This window comes from Scyliorhinus canicula, chromosome 21 (genome assembly GCF_902713615.1).
Source record: "Scyliorhinus canicula chromosome 21, sScyCan1.1, whole genome shotgun sequence".
In the NCBI taxonomy this organism is placed as follows: Eukaryota; Metazoa; Chordata; class Chondrichthyes; order Carcharhiniformes; family Scyliorhinidae; genus Scyliorhinus; species Scyliorhinus canicula.
In genome coordinates this window covers 33,379,078-33,398,271 of record NC_052166.1, presented here as the reverse complement: position 1 = coordinate 33,398,271, position 19,194 = coordinate 33,379,078, and the positions used below count along the sequence as shown (strand labels likewise).

The 19,194-nt window shown below is 43.9% G+C and overlaps 1 protein-coding gene across 2 annotated transcripts in view; it reads left to right on the top strand.

Moving 5' to 3' along the window:
* pappaa (pregnancy-associated plasma protein A, pappalysin 1a) overlaps window positions 1-19,194 on the top strand; it is a 375,278-nt gene that overhangs the window by 63,987 nt on the left and 292,097 nt on the right. For both annotated transcript variants that reach the window (XM_038782243.1, XM_038782242.1), the window contains exons 3-7: window positions 3,908-4,053; window positions 6,993-7,286; window positions 8,184-8,376; window positions 10,135-10,256; window positions 14,847-15,339. In XM_038782243.1, the coding sequence (XP_038638171.1) occupies window positions 3,908-4,053; window positions 6,993-7,286; window positions 8,184-8,376; window positions 10,135-10,256; window positions 14,847-15,339 (1,248 nt within the window). The remainder of the gene's footprint in view (window positions 1-3,907; window positions 4,054-6,992; window positions 7,287-8,183; window positions 8,377-10,134; window positions 10,257-14,846; window positions 15,340-19,194) is intronic.

Genomic DNA, 19,194 nt, shown 5'->3' with positions numbered 1-19,194 from the left:
GACTAAAAATGCTATTGACACCATTTTCTTTTCGTCGGCAATTTATACTTTAACTCCAGAAAGTGATCCATCCCCCTTGTATACAGATCATTGGTCACTCTCCACAGACTTCCAGTGCTTTTAGCAAAAAGTCCGCAGTTACTCCTAGATACATTCTCCCCGTGTTGCGTGGGTTTCGCCCCCACAACCTAAACATGTGCAGGGTAGGTGGATTGGCCACGCTAAATTGCCCCTTAATTGGAAAAAATGAACTGGGTATTCTAAATTTTTTTAAAAAGTTACTCCTAGATTCCAATGGAATTTCTCAGTTGCCCCAATTGTCTTCACATATAAAGGCCTTGCATCATTTTCTCAGTAAAATAACCTGAGCCTTGATCTCGATCAATCAAACCACCCAGGCTTCCTGTCAGACAGACTGAAGAACAAGTCACATGACCCCTTCATTTATCCTAAATTCAAAGCCACCGGCCCAAAATATAATAATCGTGTAGACCTCATAAATATACCAACCGAGTACGCAATCTGATGGTCACCATTGGCAGTAAGTGTGTGATGCTTCATCTACCTTTAAGGACAGATGTTTGGAAGGAATGCGTTAAACGAAACGGAGAAAAAGATGAGAATTACAACTGCACTATCCGAATTCAACCAGCGAAATGAGACGTACTTGAATATAGAATCTTTGGATTCAGCTGAACCTTTGGATTTGTCAGATGCAGTGTAATCCAGCACAGTAGAGATTCAGTAAAACAAAAGTAATCAGGATCCTGCAAGACATCTCTGCACGCTAACTCTTATCGATGGTTGAGCTCCACTCAATGGCATGCTGCAGCCTCTGCTAAAGCCAGTAAACAAATTGATAATTCATACAGCTGTTGCTAGCATTGAGAGCATGAAGCCACATTTTATAGTGTTAAATAAGCCTGACCATCCACAATAAAGAAACAGTTCTACTGGTCAAAATTCATAGAATCCCTATGGTGCAGAAGGAGGCCATTCAGCCCATCGAGTCTGCACTGACCCTTGGAATGAGAACTCTGCTCATTTACAAGTGTCGACACCAACCTATCCCCGTAATCCCATAACCTAACCTGCACATCTCTGGACATTAAGGGGAAATGTAGCACGGCCAGTCCACCTAACCCACACATCATGGACTGTGGGAGGAAACCAGAACACCCGGGGCAGCATGGTGGCACAGTGGTTAGCACTGCTGCCTCACAGCTTCAGGGATCCGGATTCAAATCCGGCCTCTGGTGACTGTGTGGAGTCTGCACTTTCTCCCCGTGACTGCGTGGGTTTCTTCCGGGTGCCCTGCTTTCCTCCCACAGTCCAAGTCTGTGCAGGTTAGGTGGATTGGTCACGCTAAAATGGCCCCTCGTGTCCAAAGGTTAGGTGGGGTTGCTGGGTTATGGGGATAGGGTGGAGGTGTGGGCTTAGGGTGCCCTTTCATGGGCTGGTGTAGATGCGATGGGCTGAATGGCCTCCTCCTGCATTGCAAATTCTATGATTCTATAATTTAAACCTCTATTCTCGTTCTCAATACATGGCTGATCTATCTGCTCATGGGGCTGCCTCTGAACATCCGGGTTGTCTGCATGAATTAGGCAGTAGGCCATTTTTAATTATGCAAATTGAAGTCCTTTGATGTACTTTGGAACCCAATTGACATGTTAGGACTCTGGGCAGAGTATGCAACATGTCAATGAGATACTCAGTTTGGGTTTGCCAGTGTCATTCAGCTCCTGACCTGTTGGTGCCTTGCTTCAAACAGGGGCAAAAGAATTGAATTCCAAGGGTGAGGAGAGAGTGACAGCCTTTGACATCAAGGCAGAATTTGATCGAGTGTGGCATCAAAGAGACCCAGCATAACTGGAGTCAATGGGAATCAGGGGGAATATCCTCTGCTGACTGGAGTCATACCTGGCATGATGGCGGTTGGAGGTCAATCATCTCAGTTTGAACAAATCACTGCAGGAGTTCCTCAGGGGAGTGTCCCAGGCCCAAACATCTTCAGTTGCTTCAACAATGACCTTCCTAGGGCAGCACGGTGGCACAGTGGGTTAGCCCTGCTGTCTCACAGCGCCGAGGTCCCAGGTTCGATCCTGGCTCTGGGTCACTGTCCGTGCGGAGTTTGCACATTCTTCCCATTTTTGGGTGGGTTTCACCCCCACAACCCAAAGATGTGCAGGATAGGTGGATTGGCCATGCTAAATTGCCCCTTAATTGGAAAAAATTAATTGGGTACGCTAAATTTAAAAAAAACAATGACATTCCTTCCATCATAAGGTCAGAACTGGGGATGTTTGCTGAGGATTGCACAATGTTCAGTGCCATTTGCGACTTGTCAGATATGGGAGCACTCCATGTCCAAGTTCAGCAAGACAAAAATGCCAGGCAGAATCTAACCATCGGCCCTTGACATTCAGTAGCATTACCATCACTGATTCCCCCTCTATCAATATCCTAGCGGTTACCATTGACCAAAAACTGAACTGGACTAGCCGTACAAATAATGTGGCTACAAGAGCAGGCCAGAGGCTAGGAATCCTGCAGCGGGTAACTGACTCCTGAAAGTCTGTCCACCATCTATGAGACACAAGTGAGCAATGTGATGGAATATTCCCCTTTTGCCTGGTTGTATGCAGCTCCAAGAACACTCAAGTAGTTTGGCACTAGGACAAAGCAGCCCACTTGATTGGCACCCCATCCACAAACATTCACTCACTTCATCACCAACACACAGTGCCAGCAGTGTGTACCATCTACAAGAAGCACTGCAGGAACTCACCAAAGCACCTTCCAAACCCACGGCCATTACCATCTAGAAGGACAAGGGCAGAAGACAGCTGAGAACGCCGTCACCTGCATGTTCTGCTTCATGTCACGGATGATCCTGACTTGGAAACATATTGCTGTTCCTTCGCTGGGTCAAAATCCTGGAACACCCTCCCTAACAGAACTATGGGTGTACTTATACCGGATGGCTTACAGCGGTTCAAAAAGGCATCTCACCACCTTCTCAGAGGAAATTAGGGATCGCAATGAATGCTGGCCTAGCCAGCAACACCCATATCCCACAAATGAATCTTAAAAACAATCACAGTCTCAGGTGATAGTTGAGCAGAAGAGAAGGCCAGTTATTGAGTCTGAATTATTTTTTTGGGGGTGTGCTGTGGGCTACAAGAGCAGGATCACTCATACAGGATTCACAGTAACTGCCTGTACCACTGGTGCATAGGAAATAAAGCCCACATGTCTGGATTATACTTTCACTGGCTGTGCTGTTTGCCATTGTGGCGGCCTGTAGCCGATGGGTTCCCCCCGAGACTTCATCCTTTTATCCAGAATTAGGCCCAAAATAATATGTGCTGAGGGCCAGGCCTACTACTGGCACTGTCAGGCAGCTGGAGATTTGAGGATCACACAGAGCCATAACCAATCTAACTGCTTTTGTAGATCAATCGTCCTCACTTGGAAATCCCAGGATTCCCGGAGTCCTGGCATATTTAAGAGAAGGGCTTCCCAGATGTTCTTTTACTCCGATTGCTACCCGGCAGTCACATTGACAGACTGGCTGGCTGGTGGTGGGTGAACCTGTCATGGAGTGTAAGACAAAAACTGACAAAAAATGTCTCTTTTCTCAGCAATTCTAAAATTTGCACTGTTCAACGCATTTGCGTGGTGAGGTTTAGCGTGTGATACTGCTTTTGTGAAGCTAATGCTGGTGTGCTGCATCTCAGAAGGCAACTTCTGGATTTCTGCATTTAACCTCACTTCTGCCCTCACTTAAAGTTTGCATTGCATGTACAGCAAATTGAAGGCCCAGTATTTTTAGTTTACAAGAAATGGAAGAGATTATGAAGCATGAAAGAACATTTTCATTGGACTTATATTTCGATTACAGGGCATATTTGGATGTGAAAGAGCTGAAGAACATTCTGAAACTGGATGGCGCAACACATCTCAACATATTCTTTGCTAATTCATCTGATGAAGAGTTGGCTGGAGTTGCAACATGGCCATGGGACAAAGAAGCTCTGACACATTTAGGTAGCCAATGCATGATTTATTAACATTTATACTGCACAGTGATAATTGCCTACCTCATTCATCTTGATTTTTAATGTGGCCAATTGCCCATATTAACCTTGTCCCTTTAGTTTTTTGCATGAAATTATTTTTAGATTGTTCTGCCCTCAAAACGTCCCTCGCTCTCCCCCTGGATAGAGTCCTATTGTGGGCGGGTTAGCGGTGATCCCGCTATCGAACTGGACTCTGTTATTTTTTCGGGCCTTGCCAAGGCTGGGCTCAGCTTCACTTCCTGCTCAATGGCACCCCGATCTCTCGATCCCCCAACCCATCTCTCGGGCTCCCCCAACTTACCGATTTGGGGGGGTGCCCTCACCCCACTTCATAAGGGCAGGGCACTTTCGGGCCCAATTCCTGGTGCAAACAAAATGCCACTTGGGCACTACTTACCTTGCCCCTTGGCAGAGCCCCTGCAAGGGTATCAGGCCAGCAATGTCAAGGTGCCTGGGTGGTATCAGCAGTGCCAGGCTGCCACCCTACCCAGAAGCCAATGATCTGGGGCCCCCGATCACCTGTGTGACCCCCAAGTGCCATTTCGCCTGGTCTACATTTGTGGAGACCAGTGCTAAATGGCGTCCGACTGGAGTCTCCTCAGCGAGGCCATTAGATCCCGGGTGCTTGTTAGTTCTGGTGGAGACATATTTAAGTGTGCCTAATTGCACTCATGAATATGCAAATTTAGGTCTTGCCCATTGTGGGCGGGATCCAGATCGTGACATCTCGCATGGTCCCGTTAGATCATATGAGGTGCGGCAAGCCAGGTAAATCTCGCGAGAAGCCCTCACGAGATTTACCGGCTGCGTCACATCCCGAGTCGGGTGCGACACAGCCTTTATATCACATCCCCGTCTCTCTTTCACACTCTCCCTCTCCAGTCTTCTGCTGGCCACTATCCTTTGAAGAGAGTTCCATACTCAGTACCGTAGCACTTTTCTTAATGTGCATGCATGCGGTTGAACATAACAATCCCTCTCTCCGCTTGGAAAATCCCACAAAGGAACATTTGTGCAACAAAAGTAAATGAAGGATTCATTTTTTAAAAAGGCATTTACATTTCAAGGATAACCTAAAAGGGTAACAAATCAGTCCCACAAATCTTTCTCTCAAAATATTACGGTATTTTCACTTCATGGCATCTAAGTTATCAGTGGAGCAAGAAGGACCAGTGAATTGAAAAAGACCCAGCAACGTTCACTATCAAACTGCCAGAAGGCGAAGAAAATAACTCTCGAGACAGGTCCCAGTCAAAATTGATCACAATTTGTTTTCATGTGTTAGGATGTTTCATGGCCTAGGTTCTCCGATGTGCCATCCGAAGCTGAGCTGAATCGATGACTAGGCTGTTGGAATGGGCTACTCTGACCTTAAATAGTTGCACTCCTTTATGGTGGCTGTGGAACTTTTGTGAACTGTCTCGTGTTGCCCTGAAAAGCTTCTGGAATAGATGTCATTATTAATACAGGTGACAATTTGCACAAGCCAAGATTCAGAAACCCATGTGGTTAAGTGGCAGGTGTTCATCAAACACCTCAGTAGTCCACAGGTAGTATTTGGCACCATTGATGTTTTCCCATTTGCTCTGCCGACTTCATGAAAAGTGCTGCAGTTCCACATACTTGCCCACTTGCAATGGCGGAAAAGTCAAGAAATAATGAAAAAAGGTGGAGGTGGAGAGGCATAGAAGCATACGGAAGGCATAAGCTATGAACAGTTAAGTGGAGCATAAGAACTGAAGCAATTGATGCAAGAGTAGACCAGTAGGGAGGTTGGTGGGCTGGGAGGGGGGGGGGAAAGGGGGAGGGGGGGGAGACGATAAGCATAAAACTCAAGAATTAAAGATGGTTCCAAATCAACTGATTTAAAAAAAAAGCCATTCCACTGCAATAACACATGATCGAGGATTTAAACCTGCTGAGGGTTGGGCTTCCAGCCTTCAGGCAAAGAAAGTTCCGACCTCTGGAGCAGCTCCAGCAATCCCAGTAGCACCTGAACACTGTCGTGCCTGGACTGCAAGGAGTCCCCGGCATGAAGAAGACATGGCCACTGGAACTGTGAAATTCTAGGGTTTTGGACTGGGAGGGATGGGGGAGCCGAGAGAGGGAGGTGGTGTGTGTGTATGGTTTGTGGAGGCCTGGTAGGGAAGCACAAAAGCTGACATCTTAGAGCGGGGTGGGGGGGGGGGGGGGGGGGGTACACACTCAAATGTTGTGCAAAATTGTTTTAAAAAGCCAACCTTTCCGCTCTCACCTGCCTGCTGCTGTCCAGCATTTTATGGCAATGGAGGAGTAGTTGAGGCTATAAGTGGGCAATAAATGATCACTTCAGGGCCTCAATAGACTTAAGGTGGGTGGGTGCCTTACACCCGCCCTGTGTTGTGGGGCTGAGGGCGGGGGTGGGTGGGAAGGCAGCGGGCGAGTCACATGACATATTTTACATGCCTGCCTTACCCACCAAATACTCACTCCGCAGGGGCGGAGATTCAGCCCACTGAATTTTAAATGAATATTAATTAACCTGAAAATGGACTGGTGTGTTAACTTGCATAATTGTGAAGTAATTGGGGGCACGTTTGAGTGAATGTTTCTATTTGTGATGATCACCTGCTTTCCGTCAGGGTAAACTAATTTCTACTAATGGCATATGTTTGAAATACAGGATTAAAAGTAAATACGTTCCATTGAGCTTCGATCAACAGACGCTTTACTGCAGTGAATGTTTTGGCAATGGCTCAAAGGAGATATGTGTGATATCTCACACTCTACAGCCTGTTTCAGGATTCTAACCTGGCACTATTTATGTTTCTACCCGCTTACATATCAATGGTCTAATTTCCCCTTTTATCTTCTAAACCCCTCCACCTTTGTCTTCTGTCCTAAAGACGATTCTGTTTGTTCCTATAGGTGGCATAGTGCTGAACCCGTCATTCTACGGAATCACAGGCCATTCTCACACCATGATCCATGAGATAGGCCACAGTCTTGGACTCTACCATGTATTCAAGGGAATTTCTGAAATTGAATCCTGCACCGACCCATGCATGGAGACGGAGGCCTCATTGGAGACTGGCGACTTGTGTGCTGACACTAATCCGACGCCAAAAAATAAGCAGTGCAAAGATCCTGATCCTGGAAATGACACATGTGGTTTTGGCCATTTTGTCAACACTCCTTTCTTTAACTACATGAGTTATGCAGGTAAAATGGACATTACATTGGCTCCGTGTATTAAAGGAACGTGTGTCTTGTAAAGAGATGCTTTCTTGAATCATTGCTCTTTTGACTTTGCTGCAGAATCCGTTTTGACTTCTCCACTTATCACATTTGGAGTTGTCGAATGAAACCTGTTTTGTGGAATGACCAAAAAAAAACTAGCTGGATTTGCAATGAAACTGACCAAGTGCAGCAGGAACCAAGGGGTTACTTTATTTGCTCACCTTAAAGGAAAATGGTGGAGACCTCACTAAGTGATCCCTGTTTGATTTGTCAAACAGTCTTGATTTTCTACTAAACAAACAAGTTATCTAATCCATCCTTTGTTGTTTTAGGGCCTGTGTAGGGACTGCAGTTAAATTTTTTGTAAGGTCCATATTTGTGTTGGCTGGTACCCTACTGATGGCAAACACTGCGTTAAACAAATATCCAAATATTATTAAAGGACAATTATATTTTTAACAATTTTAACAGACCTTTGTTTGCCTGCAGCAAAACCCGACAGGAAATTATTGTATTTATGGAAGAGAGAATAAAAGGTCAAAGAACAACATTTTCCTTTCTTGGTGGAACAAATCTCTCACAAATATTTTATTTGCTTTTTGGTCTTCCTGTAAAATTGTATACAGCAGCCAAAAGTATTTTGGTGGATAATTTAAAGGCTTTACCTTTAATACCTCTTGTTTGATGACAATTGCACATCAAATTCAGCATCTATTCAACATCAATTAATCTCTTTGTTAATATACAAAGGAAATTAGTGTCAGTGATATATTTTTGGGTGTAAGGGGAAGGAGGAAGGGATAACAGAGAAATATTGACACATGTTGAATGTAAAGTTGTTGTCATGCCTTTGTCACAAGTTGTGTGTGTCTTTTAAAGATGATGACTGCACAAATTCCTTCAGCCCCAATCAAGTCGCCAGGATGCATTGTTACTTGGATCTGGTGTACCAGAGTTGGCAGCCACCCACAAAGCCTCCACCCATTCCCATTGCTCCAGAGATAATACATCAGTCCGCAGGATCGGTGATACTCCATTGGCTTCATCCAATCAACGGGCAGTTTTATGAGAGGTGAAAATGGCCTCTGATACTATGTTAACCGCCAAGCTTTTTTGTTTCTGTCTGTGGTGACGTTTTGTTGATGTGTGAGCTCATCTCGTGTTTCAACCCTAATCAATGTGAAAAATAGCACCAATAGGAAAGCGGAAAATATATATTGGCCCAAAATTTGCTGAACCAAAAATGGCATGTGAACAATTCAGGCAATGGAAACAATTCATGTGCAAGTAAGCAAACACACTGCGGAGAAGAAGGGGTACCTGTGAATCAGAAATCAGCATGAGATGGTGCTGATTTGTGTTTCTTCATAGGTGGCTTCACAAAAATGTCATATCACCTGAACCTCCCCTTGATTTTCATGAAGTTTGTGCATTTGCGCATTAACCACCCATCAAATTCACCAGAGAAAGTCTGATAATTAGCAGGGTAAATCCCTTTGTAATGACTCAATCAGCATTCCCTCTAATTTCCCTTCATTGAGCGCAACCTATTTGTTGCAATGTGCAGCTTTTTTAAGATTGCCGTGCAGTCACATATGCACACATCTTAAAGGGACTGCTTCTTGTGCACTAGCCTCATGGCAAGTTCCAGACTGCAGCACAACTGTGCAACCATGAGGCTTAGAGGGAAGGATGCACATAATAATTTCTCTTGATGCCTAATCAACATCACTTGCCAAAAAAGTGAACAATAAAAGGTGTAGCGTCTCATTGCTTCAAATTGTGAATTGTTGTTGGTGATTTTATAAATGTCCTGTTTTAAATTTTACACGTTTTAAAACTTCCGTTGTCTCTTTTGTTCTCTTTTAATCTGAGCGTCCTTTACTCCTTTTTATTTCTCTTTCCGTACCTGATTTGACATTGAATTCATCCCAGTAATTTATTCTCCTTTCTTGGATAATTTCGCATTCCTTTAATCTCACTGGTTAAAGATCTACATTGTTAGTCCTTTCATTCACATAGGTGCCAGATGCTCTGTTACCCTTGTAATGCCATTATCAACTCCCCTTTCCAACAAACTTGTCCGTAAAATATGTTAAAACCTCTAAAACTACAAATTTAAATAATGGGGCATGCTCAAAAGATGTCCAGCTCCAGCTCAACCTGGGCTGGTGTATTTAGAGTGCTCCCCAAACCCTCTCCAAAGATCATTCACCAACACATTATGTGTGTTGATGAATCAACCTGCATTGTGAAAAATCAATATGGAGAATCCACGCCAATTTGTTTCCCGAAGGGCAGCACGGTGGCCTAGTGGTTAGCACAACCGCCTCACGGCGCTGAGGTCCCAGGTTCGATCCCGGCTCTGGGTCACTGTCCGTGTGGAGTTTGCACGTTCTCCCCATGTCTGCATAGGTTTCGCCCCCACAACCCAAAAATGTGCAGAGTAGGTGGATTGGCCAAGCTAAATTGCCCCTTAATTGGAAAAAATAATTGGCTAATCTAAATTTAAAAAAAAAAAAAATTGTTTCCCGTGGTTTTCCTGTGATCCATCGATGGAGAATGGTAGCATGTGGTGCATGATACACTTGCAACCAAGACCCTTTTGCCAGCAGAGAGGGTCAGATTTTGTTTACTCCTGTGAAGCACCTTGAGATGTTTTACTGTGTTCAAGCCACACGTTGTTGTAGTTGTTATTACTGTGACCCAATGAAGGGGCATTGTGGATTTTTCCTGAAGTTGGCATAACTGTTGCATGTGAAAAGTTACCAGAAGGTGATGCTGTTTTTTTGTTTTGTTCTTTCTTTTATTTTGATTCTTGGATTCCTAGAGAAGTGCGATCAGTATGTGACGCCTGCACTGAGCATGGAGCGTTGGTTCAGTATGCCTACAATGCTTCTTCCCCAAGACCATGTGATCCATCTGGCCACTGGAGTCCCAGAGAAGCTGAAGGTTAGTATCATTGGGGAGGACCGCTAAACCTTTTTATTAAACTGAAGTTCTTAAAGGCAGAATATTGTATTCTTTGATAAATTTTTATTAGACATCCCTCTCCTTTTTGTAAACTATTTTCTTTCCTCACCGCCTCTGCCAATTTCTCCCTAAAAATTATCAATAGACTTCACCACCTACCCATCTGGGTAGCAACCAAGAAAAGTGTCACTCTACAACTAGTTATTAGTATGCATGCAACAGTGCTCAGAACTGATTTACCTTCCTGTTTTTTTGCTCTTTCACTTCCTCTGGGATCTACTCAGCTCTTATTGACTCCAAATTCCTCCAAAGCTGATTTTAAGTACTTTCGTCAAATTGTAGCGGGAGCTCACATCCTATTGGTGAAAATCTCACGTTTTCATAGCACCAACGTGTTATTCCATTTAGTGCCCACTGCAACAGATGTTAAATCAGTTAAGCAATTCATTGTTGCCTAGTGGTGTTGTTCTTTGGGTAAATGGGCATCATTCTTGTTGAGCCAAGCAAAGAGTTGTACCGAGACCAGATATTCATCTACGTGCTTATGAGTTAGGAGCAGGAATAGGCATTTGACCCCCACGAGCCTGCTGCGCCATTTGGGAAAATCATAGCTGATGGCCTCAACTCTTATGCTCAATAGCCTTTGTCACCCTTGCCAATCACAAATTTATTTAACATTCCAACCATTATCTTCAATAACATGAATGTTATTTTATATCCTTTCTTATTTGCTCTTTTAAAATATTTGCTTTAATATAACACTTGTCAAGTTAAGTCTTTTGTTTCTTTAAATATTGTGGTTGCACTTTCGTCCCTTGCTACACAGTGTGTGGTTTGGGCGGAATTCATCAAGAGAGCAATAAATAAAACAAATATGCATTGAATCGGCCACTTGTAGGTTTGGGCCTTCCTGAGCCACAGACCTTCTAGATGTGTCACCAGACTGAGCTTGTGCCCTTTATACTACTGTCCCTCTTTAAGTGCTCAGCTAAAGCATCATGCCAATGGAATTTGCATGCCCACTAACCCATCTAACTGACGTGAAGAAGACATTGCGGAAATAGCCTGCCTGCTGGGAGGAAAACCTGATAGGTGGGCAGTTAAATGTAAGCAGGCTGTTTACTAACTCAGGTCCCATCCATTTCTGATATTAACATGCAGGGTTTTGGAGGCCCGTGAGGCAATGGTTTCATAAATCGATGCAAATTAGGGTGCTACGTCAGTGCACCCTGATGCAGTTTTTTCTGAGTCCTGAGCAGGGAAACCATTGAATCTCAACTCTAATAACCCACTTTTGAGCTCTGATTGCAGTACCTAACAAAAGTCTACCTATCCCGGGGCGGCAATATGGCACAGTGGTTAGCACTGCTGCGTCATAGCACTGAGGACCAGGTTCGAGTTGGGGGGGTGGCTGGTGGAGGAGTGAATAGAGAGCCAGAGATAGGTAGAGACTAGGGGGAGATTGACAAAGATATCCTGGACAAAAAAACAAGGGCAATGTAAATGTGGGTGATCATAACTAACATGTGTGCTGATATTGGCACATTAAGAGATCAGAATGCGTTAATGGCAGAACAAACATAAGCAGTGTGTCAAAGGACAAATTGGAACAGGGAGAGTTCATAGTCTGAAGTTGTTGAACTCAATGTTAAGCCCCGAAGGTTGTAATGTGCTAATCGGAAGATGAGGTGCTGTTCCTCCAGTTTGCGCTGGGCTTCACTGGAACATTGTAGCAGGTCAAGGACAGACATGTGGACATGAGAGCAGGCTGGTGTGTTGAAATGGGAAGCGACAGGATCTGGATCCTGCTTTTGGATGGATCAAATGTGTTCTGCAAAGCGCTCACCCAGTATGCATTTAGTCTTTTCAAAGTAGAGTGGACCTAAATACCAGCATCATTCTGGTGAATCTGCGCTGTACCTTTATCAGGGCCAATATATTCTTCCTGAGGTGTGATGTCCAAAATAATTTCAACCCTTCAGGCGGTGTCTGGGTTCTCTGTATTAACTGAAGCATGACTCCCTCCCCCAATCCAGCACCGACATTCCTTAAGCCTTTCTGAATCTTTAAAATAACATGTCGTCTAAGCTTCCCAATTTCCCATAATTTAGAAAATACTGTTTTATCCTTCTCGTGACTGATGGATGACATTGCACTTGCCCACATTTAATTTTATATTTCCCAAAATGCTGTCCACTCTCTTAATCTGTCAACGTTTAGGGCAGCACGGTAGCACAGTGGTTAGCACAGTTGCTTCACAGCTCCCAAGGTCCCAGGTCCCGGCTGGGTCACTATCTGTGCGGAGTCTGCACGTTCTCCAAGTATCTGCGTGGGTTTGCTCCAGGTGCTCCGGTTTCCTTCCACAGTCCAAAGATGTGCCTGTTAGATGGACTGGCCATGCTAAATTACCCTTAGTGTCCAAAAAAGTTTAAGTGGGGTTACTGGGTTACGGTGATAGGGTGGAGGTGTGGGCTTAGGTAGGGTGCTCTTTCCAGGGGCCGGTGCAGATTTGATGGGCTGAATGGTCTCCTTCTGTACTGTAAATTCTATGATTTTATGAACGTCCCTCTGCAGTTTCCTGTCTCCACCTGCACTGTACTTTTGAAACCTGATCACTATTGTAACATGGACAGCTAACTTGCACACAGCAAACTCCACAAACAGCAGCAATATGATAATGGCCAGATAATCTTACATTTTTAATTGAGGAATAAATATTTGAAATTCACGTTGAAATCATGCCAAAGGGTCTTTTACATCTACCTGCAGATCAATGCCTCACCTGAAGGACAGCACAGGTGATAGTGCAAGCACTCCATCAGTAGCACACTGAAGGGTCAGCCCTGATATTGCTCCCAAGTCCTGAAGTGGGACTTGAACCCGCAGCTTTTTACTGCATTGGCAAAGATGCAACCAACTGTGCCATAGCTGGCACTAGCATAATGCTGGTGGTGAGACCACAACCCTCTTATTTTGCAATAGCCTGTTGATAATCTCAGTTTTGCCAATGTAGCAGAGAATACTGTGTCTGTACTTGTAATCAGATATCAGTTAGCATCTTCAAAAAAGTTGGCAGAGATCATAGAATCCCTAAGGTACAGCCTTTTGGCACATCGAGTCTGCACCGACACTTTGAAACAGCACCCTACCAAGGCCTACCTAGGCCTACGCTACCTAGGGCCAATTCCCCTTTAATCCCCTCATTACCCCACCTAACCTTTCAACATTAAAGGGTAATTTAGCAGGGCTAATCCACCTAACCTGCACATCTTTGGACTGTGGGAGGAAACCGGAGCACCCGGAGAAAACACATGCAGATACGGGTGAGAACGTGCAGACTCCACACAGTCACCCAATGTAGGAATTGAACCCGGGTCTCAGTTGCTGTGAGGTAGGATTGCTAACCACTGTGCTGCCGTGCCGTCCCGATGAAGTTCTTTCATTCTTGCACCTTCGCTTAGTTACTAACAGTGTCGCAAAAGTGGACTGTTTGAGAAGGAAACTTAGATGCAGAAAACTAGCTTAAATTATACGATTTGATGTGACAGTGTGCCTCTAGATATTCACTGCTCTAATTCCCAGACCTCTTAAAAAATATGAAGAAAATATTCCATTTTGGATTGCTTCCCAGTCAGGAAAGCTGGAGCCAGAAAGTAAAAACTCCAATTGATAGCCTTGTTCCAGAATCGCTATCTGCGGATTATGGACATCAGCACAAATAACAATCGTGATAGATGTGTGACTACTCGGTTTGGAACCTAATTAGCCTTCTGACCTGGACAGTCTGGAGGCACCTTCAAGTGTGTCTAGAAATTTGCTGCAGTGTTTCTGTGCTCAGAGGAACACATTTGAAACCGCTCTTTCTAAATATGTTGCAGCTCTTTCATAATGTCTCTTATGTAACAATACACGTTGGAACACGGAGACATAAATAATGTGTGCTATTCGTGTGAAGCAGGGCTAACATTTATTAATTCAAAAGGGCAATTGCCAGCTATTAAGTGCAACAATTTCCCTCTGGCATCTATCTTATTTGGAATAAAACTTGTCCTCCTCTGCTGGGGTGATCTCTATGCACATTGTTTTCTGCTTCCTCCCTTCTCAAGGCCCCATGTTGCCCTTTAGTTAAAGTGTAAAAAAAAATCAGGAAAAAAGAAATCAGAAAGAAAGAAAAAAATAGGCAAGTATTTCCTGAAGTGAATAGTAGGTACAGAAATTCTATGCATGCGGCAAGAGTTTCTATACGATACAGGCATCAAATATCACCCATTAATCTTTCTGACAATGTTGTGCATGAATATACTAATCAGAATGGTAGGAAACTATTCCCCCTTAATTTACGCAGTGAACTTTGTTCAGCAGTTTGTATTTAACAAAGCATTATTAAGCTTTTCAATTGGTTGCAGAATGCAGCTTACGTGTTGTGTTTGTCCATAACTCTAACTTTAACTCTCAATTTGACAGGCCTACAGCTTTTTTTTTTAAGTGCAAGGAATGAATGGCTGGAACACATTTATTTTAATTAATTACTCGGAGGATTTTATTTAAAAAAACCTTTTCCCTATGTAGGACCCCCTGATGTGGAGCAACCTTGCGAAAACAGTGTCAGAACTTGGAGTCCAGATGCTGGTGTCGATGAGAAAACGGTTCCCCCGGAATGTCCGGAGCCTCAAGGCTGCTACTTGGAATTGGAATTCCGCCACGCATTGATTCCCGATTCCCTGACCGTTTGGGTGACCTTCACTGAATGGGTTGCTCACGGAGCCATCCACAACATAAAACTACTGACTGTGAGCGGGAAGGAAATTTCACTCGGACCGCAAAATGTCTTCTGCGACATCCCCATCACAGTCAAGCTGACAGTGTCGGAGGAGATTTATGGCGTCCAAATCTTCACACTCGATGAGCATTTGGAAATCGACGCTGCCATGCTGACCTCAGCACCCCAAAACAGCTTCTGCAAAGAATGTACGCCAATCCGCTACAAAATCACACGGGATCCACCATTTAAAGAGGGGCCAGATTTCTTGGTGAAAGACCTCAGCAGAAGATTCGAAGACGCGTAAGTACACTTCGAGTTACATGACCACTCCAATTAAGGGGCAATTTAGTGTGGCAAATCCATCTATCTTGCACATCTTTGGGTTGTGGGGGCGAGACCCATGCAAACACGGGGAGAATGTGCACACACCACACGGACAGTGACCCGAGGCTGGGATTGAACCCAGGCCCTCTGCGCCATGAGGCAGCACTGCGAACCACTGCAGCATTGTGCCGCCCAAGTCAAACTTCTTTAAAACAGAATTGTTGAGGCGTTGTATATTTTTAGATTCTGCATGGTTGGCCAGCTCAATGAGGTCTTTCTTAACGTAAAAGAGGGGCAACTGAAGAAAGAAAGAAATGCAGTTAAAAACAATATTGATAGATAGAACATTTTCTACCTTCCCAAGAAAGTATATAACACGGGCTTACATTTTACAATCCCCAAAGTACAATATTTTCTGTTTTCTAGTTCATGTTAGAATTTTAGATGCCAGCACTGGTTACACGGTTTTTCCATATTATATGAACTGACAGAAATCAAAGTTGTAGATCATCTTATAGTAGATTTTAAAAATTAGGAACACATTTTTTCAAGATTTTAAAACAGTAAATGGAACTTATTCCAATCAAAGACTTTTAAGCAAAGTGTCGTTGATCAACACCATTAAACGGCTTAGATTCCAACACATTCTATAGATAAATCAGCTCAGATTTTTTTAATAAACTGTTCACGTTTGCACAATGTAATCCAGATGAATACTTATATAACGCACTGTGTCATCAAGGCAAGTGTGTTGCAATCTGCGCTACAAGACAATGCATGATAATAGGATCCGTGACAAAATTACCACAATTAGTAATATATTCTTTTCATCTTCACTTTTTAAAAAAATCACTGGAAACTATATTGCAGAAGTATGTTGCATTTGCTGCCATATGAACTCAATGTAACAATAATGGTGGCTGAATGTTTGGATCGACCTCCTCCGGCGACTGAACTTAGTCCAAAACACCACTGATGGGCTTTTGAGTCAATGATTCATTCAACTAGGAACAGCTCCATATTTCTCAATCTGTAAGGCAAATTGGTATGAGAAAATGTTACCAAGTACACTTGATAAGAGCTTGTTTGTGGATTGTTGCAACAAGCCAATATCTATTGCCAAGGTTGCAGAATCAAAATCCATTTTGCCCTCAAACTTTCTCTCTCATGAGCACATGGGGATGGGAAGGAGAGGCTAATGGGTTTTAAATAACGATGTGCATAAACACTGGCATGAACCTGTTGGTCCGAATGCCCATGTCCATACAGTACATCCTTTGCATTACTTTATAAATCAGGGTAAATGGGTCAAATTCAAAAGTAAATGTCTCGAAAACAGACAGGATCAACTTCATTACATCAAGCGCTGAAGAGATCGGTCCCAGTTGTTCCAGAAAGGACTATCTAAGACAATGTCAGCAGGGTCTTACGACTGAGAAGAAGCAGGAAAGGAATGGACTGGTTGGCCGAAGCTAGCCAGGAATGGAGACAACTGGACCTGAAAAGTTGAAGCAGAATAGATGGGACATCTTGCTGGGCAAGCCATAACAGCAGCTTTTGGCAGGAAATTAAAGACTAAACATGTGCGAGAGGTGAGAAAGAAGGAGAGAAAGTCAAGGGACTGCATTTTAATGGAGCGATTTAAGGGTTCTATTGATTGCTGTACTCATCAGCTTACCCTCTGAAGGAGTAACTTGGTGTAGTGAATCACCAGCTTCCATGCAACACTTCCTTCGACTTTCTTGTCTCCATTCATGCATATTTTGCTCAACAGAGAAGCAGACTTCCTAGACTGCTGAGTGATCCATCTCTTGGCAGGTTGGCCATGGCCAGTGCTGATGAATTGGATGGCATTTCCCATTTACATGGAGGCACTTGATAAAGTGTCTGAGACATGCTAAATATGTATATGACTCCCAGCGGGCTAAATCTAGGACACATGAGATCAAATGCTGACAAGCAGCAAAAAGAAAAATCCATGTAGATTCCTTTCAGTTTATTTTTATAGCCAGGAATCAGGTCCATTCAGCCAAGAATGTAAAATATATGGTACTCTGTGGAATAATGACAGTGTTGGTGAAGGCAACAGTCAGAATAAAGTAACTTCAACACGGCATTGAACTGAAGCATTACATTTGAAACTTTGGCACATATTTGCACGTACTCTGACCAATGGCAACAAGAGGACAACTTGTTCCAAACTTGCTTTAAATAGAAAAAAATGTTTTGCTTGAGTCCAAAATATTCCCATTCCCCAATTTATTTTTTTAAAGTACAAGTTGAATAGTTAACTTGACTGACCCACGAAGAATGGAACATAATTTCTTTAAAAAGCCAACTATACTGACAAAAGAGGAAATACCTACGGAATTTTAAATAAAAATGCTCATCGTTCACATGAGGTCAGTGAACTACTGAAAGGAAAAGAAAAGTTCACATTTCAAGTGTATCCCAGTTCCAACTCTCAGCTCCCACCGAAAAGACTATCAGGTAGGTTCAGGAAGGTCAGTCAATGGGTGCTGGGCCTTGTCACAGCAGATCTTTGGTGTCCAATTTTCCCTCTCAGCCAATGTCTTATTAATATTACATGGTTAAACCATTTTCTAAACTCTCTGAGGACGTAATCAATACTTTAATTACAGTATCATACTGTGAAGTGAAAATGTGCTGAGCAAGCTTAATAATGAATGCATCAAAGTAAGCAGATCAACACCTCAGTAGAAGCAGCAGACTAAGCAATTAATCTTAGAGAGAGCAGAGAGGGAAGGAGAGGAGCCATTTATGCCACAGAAGGAGGCCATTCGCCCCATCGAATCCATGCTGGTTCCCCGTGGAGTAATCCACTCAGTCCCACTTCGCCGCTCGATTCCTGTAGCCTTGCAAGTTTATTTCCTCCGAGTGGCTATCAAATGTCTTTTTGAAAGCATTGATGGCTTCTGCTTCCACCACACTCACAGGCAGTGAATTCCAAGTTATCGCTACTTGCAAAGGAGAAAGGTTCTTCCTCACATTCCTTGCACATCATTTTTTTTTTAATAAATGTTTTTTATTCAGTTTTCATGTTTTATATTGAACAAATTACAAATTGTTAGAGAGTGAAAAAAAAAACACGCAAAAATTAACATATATATTTACAGGTGAGCATCTTCGTAGTAATAACTGTGGCCTCCCCCTCTTTGCCGGCATACATATTTTACATTCCCCAACATGTTTATTGGCATTTATTTAGTTTGGTTTTGGGCCTTAGCTAGCCATCAAACCCCCGTAACGAGCCCGTAGCCCCCCCCCCTCCCCGCCGGCTACCTTCCCCCGACTATTCTTCCTCTTGTACGTTGGCCACAAACAGGTCCCGGAACAATTGCATGAATGGCTCCCACGTTCTGTGGAAGCCGTCGTCCGACCCTCGGATGGCGAATTTGATTTTCTCCATTTGGAGAGAATCCGAGAGGTCGGACAGCCAGTCTGCAGCTCTGGGCGGTGCTGCTGACCGCCAGCCAAACAGGATTCTACGGCGGGCGATCAGGGAGGCAAAGGCAAGGGCGTCCGCCCTCCTCCCCAGGAATAGATCTGGCTGGTCTGAAACCCCGAAGACCGCCACTATCGGGCATGGCTCCACCCTCACCCCCACCACTTTGGACATAGCCTCGAAGAAGGCTGTCCAGTACTCCACAAGTCTGGGGCAAGACCAGAACATGTGGGCGTGGTTGGCCGGGCCTCTTTGGCACCGCTCACATCCTTGCACATCATTTGCCCAAAACCTTAAATCTGTACCCCCTAGTATCCCAGCTAATGGGAAGGGTTCTTCCTTGACTGCCTCACCTAAGTTTGCCA